This window comes from Oncorhynchus keta, unplaced genomic scaffold, assembly GCF_023373465.1.
Source record: "Oncorhynchus keta strain PuntledgeMale-10-30-2019 unplaced genomic scaffold, Oket_V2 Un_contig_6348_pilon_pilon, whole genome shotgun sequence".
NCBI lineage: Eukaryota > Metazoa > Chordata > Actinopteri > Salmoniformes > Salmonidae > Oncorhynchus > Oncorhynchus keta.
The window spans coordinates 31,619-41,730 of record NW_026288811.1 but is presented as its reverse complement, the minus strand read 5'-3'; the positions used below and the strand labels follow the sequence as shown (position 1 = coordinate 41,730).

At 41.5% G+C, this 10,112-nt stretch overlaps 1 protein-coding gene across 2 annotated transcripts; it reads right to left on the bottom strand.

The window, feature by feature from the left end:
- Nucleotides 1-82: 82 nt before the first annotated feature.
- On the bottom strand, nucleotides 83-6,317 carry LOC118378157 (mpv17-like protein). Of its 2 annotated transcripts, none has more exons than XM_052511165.1 (4): nucleotides 6,186-6,317; nucleotides 4,975-5,045; nucleotides 1,974-2,003; nucleotides 83-1,741 (listed from the first exon to the last, which is right to left on the bottom strand). In XM_052511165.1, the coding sequence occupies exons 1-4, from the start codon at nucleotides 6,205-6,207 to the stop codon at nucleotides 1,439-1,441; spliced, it is 426 nt and encodes a 141-aa protein (XP_052367125.1). In that variant the 5' UTR covers nucleotides 6,208-6,317; the 3' UTR covers nucleotides 83-1,438. The 2 variants fall into 2 exon arrangements, with proteins under 2 accessions (XP_052367125.1, XP_035620999.2); XM_035765106.2 differs by lacking the exon at nucleotides 6,186-6,317 and adding an exon at nucleotides 5,276-5,893.
- Between the last annotated feature and the right edge of the window lie 3,795 nt (nucleotides 6,318-10,112).

Here is a 10,112-nt window from a genome sequence, read left to right as displayed (position 1 = left end):
GACTGGGCCAATAATCAGTTTCACTTGGACGTTTTTGATGTGTAAAATAAATGTGTTAAAAGATTAATTACAAAAGAGAATAGACATTGATGAAGTTTTTATTTTAATTTACAATAATAAATATATTAAATCTGAGGCCAGATTAGTCTCACAATAGACTTGGATTGATGTGCACCAATAGACGTACATTCAAAATATTTAGTAAAATATCATATTAATCATATTACAATGTATAACAGTTGTGTACTAGTAGAAATACAGATATGTTTTTAGATTGATCCCACAGATACATAATGCCCTGCTAAACATTATGTACTAGTTGGATCGTGTACAGACATGATAGGAAATATAATATATATCATGACAACAGCAGTAGTTTCAGCGTTCTCCACACAATATCTACTGTAATCCCAGTTATTCAGACATACAGTACAAGAAATACCAGGCTTCCCTATCAACGTAGCTTCACTGTCATCACCAGCAGAGCCAAGCCAGACACATTCTAATTAACCCAGTGTAATCACACTAATTGCATTAAAACAAGCTGCCTAATCAATACCCTGAACATCTGTTTATCAATCAACTGGTCAGCATAATGAGAGCCTTGACAGAAGAAGTCGGAGGAGGATGGTGGACACAGATGTCTGCTTGGGGAAGCAGATCTGTGATGTGAATATCATCTGCGTAGGAGCCACTTCAGAGTTATGTTCATTCAGGACGTGCAATGGATAATCTTTTCAAACATTTTTTTACGGATAATAATATCAAGCAAAAATCTATATCGAGCATATATATCTACTACTAGAGATGAGAAATATGTGATGTTTGACAGGAGATAGGAAATATTGCAAACAAATAAATAACCAGATTCGTGTATCACTATAACTCAATGCCAATTAGAAATGCACAATCATTCCTTCAGACTTCAGAGATAAGAGCAGAACATTTAAAATAGCCTACATTGTACAACACACTGATTTTTACAAGTTGTCTGTCAAGAGGGGGCGAGAGAGAGAGAGATACAGAGAGAGAGATACAGAGAGAGAGATGGAGAAAGGGGAAGATAGGTGCAGTAGTACAAGCACTTCTATGTACAAGTATGGTTTGTTTAAGAATGCTGGATCCCAATTGTTATCAACAACAAATTCAATAAATACAAAGTCCCTTTGTATAGCAATACGTTACACCCTGCCGACATCTTGTGCAGTAGCATAGCACATTGGAATTGAACGTTTCAAGATGACAACATTTTGAGATATAAGATTCATACATAGACAGTATTCTTATCTGAAGGTTCTATAGAACTAGAATCTACCAGAGATTCATTTTTGAGTCCGTGGTTGTCTGTGGTCCCTTCTCCTGGCTGGGTGTTGTGTCAGTTTGTGCGCCCTTGTTCAAACTAGCCTCCACCTCCTTTGTTCGTGCTTGGTCGTCCTGCTTAACAGTGGGTGTTTGTTGTCTCCTCTTTGGGGCTTGGGTTCTCCGGTTTGGGTCCTTCTGTGTCTAGTTTGGGCCCTGTTTGGTCCACTTTTGGCCCTGTTTGTTCCACTTTGGGCCCGAGATTCTCCGCTTCAGGCTCTGTCGTCCTATCCTGTTTTGGAGTAAACATCCATGCGATGGCGGCGTTAGCCGTGCCGTCCCCACTCTGACGTGAGAAACACAGGAAGGTGGCCCAGACGAAGGCACAGCACCCTGTGAAGGTGGTCCGCATGTACAGAGGCACCATGGAAAAGTTCAGGAACTAGGAGAGAGGGGTAAGGAAGAGATGAGGGGAGAGGAGGAAGAGTGGGAGGTAGGTGAGAAAACAAAGTCTTGTTCATTGTACATTTGTAAATTTTCATGGGACACAGTAAATATACCATGAAACCGTAATGATTGGCATTGTTCAAGTTAGTAGTACTGGGTGGACAGAATGTGTGTGTTCAAGGCTTTCAGATACATTAAGATATGATTATACAAAGACAGTCATTTACCTGCATGAATGGCCAGAACATGAGTCCAGTCTGCAAGAGAAAAGCATAGCAACCATTACAAGATCAGACTTCGTCCATGTTTTTAGACTTTGGGCTGTCTAAGACAATAATTTGATTGATTGATTGCAGTACTCATCCATCATTATTGGTCTGTTTCAACAGAACAACGTTTGTATGCAGAGCTCAGGGAGTTGCCCCAAGCCACAATAGTTGGGATTTATTGTAACTTTACCTCTGTATTTATCTAGTGTCATTAATTCATATGCACAGTTGGGGGGAGCAACCCGTACGTACCTTCCCCGCCTCTTCAATTAAGGTTTCCATGTTGACCGCCCACTATAACCCCCAGACTCAGCTATGTTTCGACCCCTCCACTATGACCCCTAGACTCAGCTATGTTTCGACCCTCCCACTATGACCCCCAGACTCAGCTATGTTTCGACCCCCCACTATGACCCCCAGACTCAGCTATGTTTCGACCCCCCCACTATGACCCCCAGACTCAGCTATGTTTCGACCCTCCACTATGACCCCAAGACTCAGCTATGTTTCGACCCTCCACAATGACCCCTAGACTCAGCTATGTTTCGACCCCCCCACTATGACCCCTAGACTCAGCTATGTTTCAACCCCCCACTATGACCCCTAGACTCAGCTATGTTTCAACCCCCCACTATGACCCCTAGTCTCAGCTATGTTTCGACCCCCCACTATGACCCCCAGACTCCGCTATGTTTCGACCCCCCACTATGACCCCTAGACTCAGCTATGTTTCGACCCCCCACTATGACCCCTAGACTCAGCTATGTTTCGACCCCCCCACTATGACCCCCAGACTCAGCTATGTTTCGACCCCCCCACTATGACCCCTAGACTCAGCTATGTTTCGACCCCCCCACTATGACCCCCAGACTCAGCCATGTTTCAATCTAATTTCCCCCCTCTTTATATCTTCTTACTAGTGGTTGCTGTTTATGGCCTGCTGTCAGCCTCTTCCTTGCATGCCAACGGAAATATTCTGCATAAATGTAACTTTGCCTTATCTTTACTTTCGTCAGCTGTACAGTGTTTCCTCCGACACATTGGTGCGGCTGGCTTCCGGGTTAAGCGAGTAGTGTGTCAAGAAGCAGGTCGGCTTGGCAGGGTCGTGTTTCAGAGGACGCATGGCTCTCGACCGTTACCTCCCGAGTCCGTATGGGAGTTGCAGCGATGGGACAAGACTGTAAGTACCAATTGGATATCACGAAATTGGGACGAAAAAAGGGTGAAAAGTACCCCCCAAAAAAAAAAAAAAAAAAAAAAAGAAGGGGGGCTGACTATATGTGATTAAGTGAAAATCTAACACGCAAATATAGAAAATGCGTTGTAGGCTACAGTCAATTTTTGGACAGTTTGTGCAGGATTTTCTTTTGCATAGTTTAGATATGTTTGTGCTTATAATTTTTGACATCTTGGTAGGCTATTTGTTAGTCAACTTGTCTATAATTAGATACATTCAGCTTCTCTTCTGTCATTATATGCTGCCCTAGAAGACTAAATAAATCCTTGCTCACCAGAATGTCATAAATCGATAGAATGAATGCTTCATTCTAGTTGACATCAGTAAGGTTTTCTCTGTCATCTTCTTTCACGGAGCAAAGATGTTTAGGGACCGGGGAGAAAACGCAATAACTCAACAAAAAAAACGAAATGGGAAAGATCTTCTGTGCAGAATGTCCAAATGGAATCAGTTTGACTGGTTGTAAGGAAATAGAAAGCTGTGAAAACGACCCAACATGTTTCTAATAAGATTGTAGTTAGGCTTGCATATTTTATGTGGTTGAAATATTAAGATTTTATGACGCTGATAAAGATACCACCTCTACAGATGATATCTAACTGAGCATTCTCAAGATGCTGAAAAAAATAAATCATATTTCTCCACTCCTGTCCCCAAGTCAACATTTTGCCTTCATTTGGTGTATTATTTTACTGCAAGAAAACATTATTCTGCAGTAGTTAATATTAAGGCTATGTGAGAGGTTATCAGTGGTGTAAAGTACTTAAGTAAAAATACTTAAAAGTACTACTTATATAGTTTTTTGGTGCATCTGTACTTTACATTACTATTTATATTTTTGACTACTTTCACTTTTACTTCACTACATTCCTACAGAAAATAATTTATTTTTTCTCCATAAATTTGCCTTGACACTGAAAAGTACTCATTACATTTTGAATGCTTAGCAGAACAGGAAAATGGTCAAATTCACGCACTTATCAACAGAATAAGTCATGGTCATCCCTACTGCCTCTGATCTGGCGGACTCACTAAACACACATGCTTCATTTGTAAATGATGTTAGAATATTGGAGTGTGCCTCTGGCTATCTGTAAATAAATAGAAATAAGACAATGGTGCTATATGGTTTGCTTATTAAAAGGAATTTGAAATTATTTATACTTTTATTTAAGTAACTACATTTACACTTAAGTATATTCTAAACCAAACACTTTTAATCAATTAAATCTTTACTCAAGTAAAGACAACTGAGTACTTTTTCAACCACTGGAGGTTATAGACCCAAGGTCAGCCAGATTTTAATTTAATTTAACCAGGCATTTCAGTTACTTTCAAAATTGGCCTAGGAATAGTGCCATATTCAGGGGTAGAACGACAGGTGTTTACCTTGTTAGCTCGGGGATTCGAGCTCGCAACAGTTCATTTACTAGTCAAACTCTCTAACCACTAGGCTACCTCCCGCCCCGAGCTCAGTTTCCATTTAACCCATCTGAACAGTAGGCTATAGTTCCCTTGAACTTCCTTATTTAAAGTCCCCGTCTTGTGACTATCGAATTTGTTTAGCGCCTCACAATCACCACGCATAACATAGTCGGTACAGCGGGTTATAAGTCAACTTGCGCATCGCTACTGAGTAGTGGCAGGGTTTATTCCTAACCAACTGACTGACCAGTAAAACAGGGCCCATGATTGGAATTTCTCTTCAGACTATAGACTCACCTTATATGTATTCAGGAACTTCTCCCTCCAGTCCTGGAAAATGTCCTCTTTGCCCTCCAAGAAACTCACCCCTAGGGAGAACACAGCTCAGCGTGTTTAGTCAAATATATATTAGCCTACATTTAGAGACAATAATTGACTTGAATGGCTACTTTAGTTGGTTGAAACCAACATTAGTAGGTTTGAAATATCCGATATGTCATATATGGAGCTCACATCTGTTCAAGTCTTCCACGTGACCTCAGTTAGGCCTACATACAGACAGATAGAGTGAACTTTGTTCTCGGTCGCTCGGACTAACCTGTGTAGAATACACTAGTGGCCAGAGGAGCAGCTGTGGTCTGGTCCAAGAAAAGTTTACGCACAACCATCCTGACCGAATTCCCGGGAAATCTGCGCTCCAAAAAACGCATCCAGAAGAAGTTAAAGTTGCCATGGAAACTGAAAGCGACCACTGCCACATTGCGTGTATGCCTCCAGTCCGTTTTTTCATTGCGCGAGAACAACTGGTGAACGAAATCCCCGCCGGCAAACAGGCAACCGTAAAGGGTTACGTTGGTTAGCCACGGAAACCTTTTGACGTGTTTTATGAATGCCTTTCTCATGTTGTCGACATCAGAATACAGAACCTTGAATAGAATATGATAAATAAAACGAGGTCGATATCAAGCAGTATGATGGTAGGATATTCTTCGCCGTCTTCTGTCTGAACATACCATTTGGTATCATCTGTCACTAACATATAGGCCTATCGCATTTCGAATGTAACATACATTTCAATACGATTATATTTTGACAAAATATCAACGAATTTCATAAAATAAGCCTAGGCTAAATGAACGTAAAGCAAGAGCATAATACTTGTGGTGAAACCAACAGAGGGGTTTCGTGCTTAAAATCCGAAACGTCAAGTGACACCATAGCGCCACACTGAATTCTGCATAAAATGGGAACGCCCCCCGTGACGTAAATCAGAGCAGAAAGACGCCATATTCAGGAGGAGCTTATTGGCTACTGTATTACAGTCCTGCGCACAGATCTCAAGCAGGCGATCATTTAAAGATGCTATCTTTATTATACAACCTTTATAATAGAATAGGATTTTATCTTAAATGTTATAAAAATGTTCAATGTTATACTACACCAGTCTCCACTGTAAAATGTGCAGAATAAAAATATAGACAGCAGGAACTTCACGATTAAATACTTACAAAAAACGGAAATATTCTGCATAAATGTGACTTTGCTAATCTTTACTTTCGTCTCCTTCTGTTCCTGAAACAGTCATTCAAACTCATCTTTCAGATCTTACTGCTTCTGCACACCTCTGTCCACCTCTGCTTTCAGCTCATATTGCTTTTGCATGTCCACCTCTGCATTCAGCTCATTTAGTTCCTGGTTCTGTTCAGGTCTGTTTTCAGCTCATGTAGTTCCTGGTTCTGTTTAGAACCAGTTCCTCTTTTAGCCTCTTAAACGTGTCTTCTGCATCATCAGTCACTTAAAATGGGGGGGAAAAACACAGACAACATACATGACTACAGAAAGTACTGTATTAATATAAATCTGCTTCTTCTGTCACGACCGTCTGAAGAAGTGGACCAAAGCGCAGCGTGATGAGCGTACATTTTATTTTATTTTAAATGAATGTCGCCAACAAAACAAGGACACGACCGTGAAGCTTACAAGGGCTATAGTGCCACTAACAAAGATAACTTCCCACAATAACAAAAGTGAAAAAGGCTGCCTAAGTATGATTCCCAATCAGAGACAACGATAGACAGCTGTCCCTGACTGAGAACCATACCCGGCCAAAACATAGAAACACAAAACATAGAAATCAGAACATAGAATGCCCACCCTGACCAAACCAAAATGGAGACATAAAAAGGCTCTCTAAGGTCAGGGCGTGACATCTGCATTGCTTGCTCTTTGGGGTTTTAGACTGGGCATCTGTAAAGAACCGTGTGACTACTGCTGATGTAAAAAGGGCTTTATAAAGAAATTAAATATAATTCATTTGATTGATTGATTGCAGTACTCATCCATCATTATTGGTCTGTTTCAACAGAACAACATTTGTATGCAGAGCTCAGGGAGTTGCCCCAAGCCATTTTAGTTGGGATTTATTGTAACTTTACCTCTGTATTTATCTAGTGTCATTAATTCATATGCACAGTTGGGGGGAGCAACCCGTACGTACCTTCCCCGCCTCTTCAATTAAGGTTTCCATGTTGACCCTCCACTATGACCCCCAAACTCAGCCATGTTTTGACCCCTCCACTATGACCCCTAGACTCAGCTATGTTTCGACCCTCCACTATGACCCCTAGACTCAGCTATGTTTCGACCCCTCCACTATGACCCCTAGACTCAGCTATGTTTCGACCCCACCACTATGACCCCTAGACTCAGCTATGTTTCGACCCCTCCACTATGACCCCTAGACTCAGCTATGTTTCGACCCCTCGACTCAGCTAAGATTCTACTACTGATGTATATCTACAGCTACTGGATAACATGACTACACCAGATAAAAGTATACTAGGACTCAGATCAACACAATCCATCAGGTAGCAAAGGGTGCAGACATTCACCCCCACACAATAACAACCATCACACACACACACACACACACACACACACACACACACACACACACACGGCGAGAGAGAGAGCGAGAGAGAGGGAGCGAGCAAGAGAGAGAGAGAGCGAGAGAGAAAGAGCGTCTAACAAACCAAAATTGTTTCTCTGAAAACTCCCAGAACATTTGTTAGGTTGCGGCAAATGTTATCATAACACAAAAACTGTCCAGTCTTGCTGATGATTATACAATGTTTGTATAAACATTTGCCTGATGTTGCAAGAACGTTCCCAGAACGCTGCACATACATTTTGTTGCAGCAGTATGTTCAAAAAACATTGCTGGACCATTGTGTTATTTATTACATTACCAGGGAACATAACGAGAATGTTGTTTGGGGAATGGTGGTTGTTACAGATGTTGTGCGTTTTTGTGAATGTTAGGAGAACGTCCTAATTTTGTATAAAAACCCTTTCTTATGTTCTGGGTATGTTACCGGTTTGCTGGGCAGTCTGTCCTGTCTCTTCACTGGGGTCAGCCAGTCAAGTCAGGTTTCTGTAGCTCAGTTGGTAGAGCATGGCGCTTGTAACGCCAGGGTAGTGGGTTCGATTCCCGGGACCACCCATACGTAGAATGTATGCACACATGACTGTAAGTCGCTTTGGATAAAAGCGTCTGCTAAATGGCATATATTATATTATATATTTATTATTAACCATGAGAGTCCATACAGCACAGTCCATACACTACACACTGTAGCAATAGAATAGTGTTGACATTCAAAAGAGTGTCACTGATCCTTATCAAATCTTTTAGATTTTGTAGAATCTAAGAAGAAGCCTGCTCCCTCTTCTCTCCTCTGGCTTTCATTTCCCTCAGCTTTGACTGCGATGGAAATATCCCTTGCTGCTGTTTATTTTTTAATTTTATTTCACCTTTATTTAACCAGGTAGGCTAGTTGAGAACAAGTTCTCATTTGCAACTGCGACCTGGCCAAGATAAAGCATAGCAGTGTGAACAGACAACACAGAGTTACACATGGAGTAAACAATTAACAAGTCAATAACACAGTAGAAAAAAAGGGGAGTCTATATACAATGTGTGCAAAATGCATGAGGAGGTAGGCAAATAATTACAATATTGCAGATTAACACTGGAGTGATAAATGATCAGATGGTCATGTACAGGTAGAGATATTGGTGTGCAAAAGAGCAGAAAAGTAAATAAATAAAAACTGTGGGGATGAGGAAGGTGAAAATGGGTGGGCTATTTACCAATAGGTTATGTACAGCTGCAGCGATCGGTTAGCTGCTCAGATAGCTGATGTTTGAAGTTGGTGAGGGAGATAAAAGTCTCCAACTTCAGCGATTTTTGCAATTCGTTCCAGTCACAGGCAGCAGAGTACTGGAACGAAAGGCGGCCGAATGAGGTGTTGCTGTGGCGGCTTCACGGACAGCATAACTCACAAGAACAGCAAAAATAATGCCTATAGGAATACCAGTACATGCGCCAAGTGTTCCATGTTCTGCACCTGCAACTGCTCCCATGAGTGCCCCCACTACAGCAGTCATAATCACTATTAGTGGTTTGACGTAGTGGCCCACCACAGACAAGGCCTCTTCCCTGTATCCTTGCTTGACGGCCTGTAGGTCCACCTTCTGATGGTCAGCCATTACCGACCTGTCCTCTTCTCTGCGCTTACTTCAAAGAATAAACACACACACAGAGACAGTTCATGAATCAGATCACCGTTACAGATGTAGGATCTTAATTTGAGCCAGTTTGCTACAGCAAGAAAATAAACCTGCAGCAATAGGAAATGTGAATTACTACGTGGATTATTTTTTAAGGACAGTTCTGTAGTGGTTGATCCATTTTTCCTTTGGGCAAATCTAGTCTGAAATGTCAAAGTGGAAATTAATAACTTTAGAAGCAATTTTAAACTTATCATACTTACAACTGGGGGAGTGGAGTGGCGGGGTAGTTGACTGCTACTTGTCCTCTTCATCAACCTTTCTTTAGGCTTCTCTTCTCTATACTTCTTCAGCTCTTCTTCCTTTTCCTTCAAATCTGTTTTGTATTTCCGTTTCAGTCGGTCCTCTTGGTCTTCATACAACCTTCTCAGCTCGGTCACTTCCTTTGGCATTGTAGTCTCCATCAGTTCATAGTATACTTGGGGGATTAAGAATTCTTCACAGTTTTCTGCTACCATGGCATCTAGCTTTATCAGGAGCTCAGAAATCTGGGGAGAATTCCCACACTCAAGGAGATGGTGTCTGTGTCCAGATTTCGCTAGAAAACTTTTTGCTGTCGATCATCTGATTTTGTTCAATGGATGTGCATTTCTCCTCAGCCTCACTGACAAACAAGACCATGGTAAACTTCCATGCCCTAACTGAAAATAGCGCCATGTGATACCGAATCGCCTTTCTTTCTGTGGAGGAGAGCGGGTCGCCCATGGGCACCACCAGAAGAAGAGCATGGGGTCCTGGAGAACATAGGGTCACACTATTCTTAATTTATTGTTTGATGTGTGTGGACGTGTACTTCAGTGTCC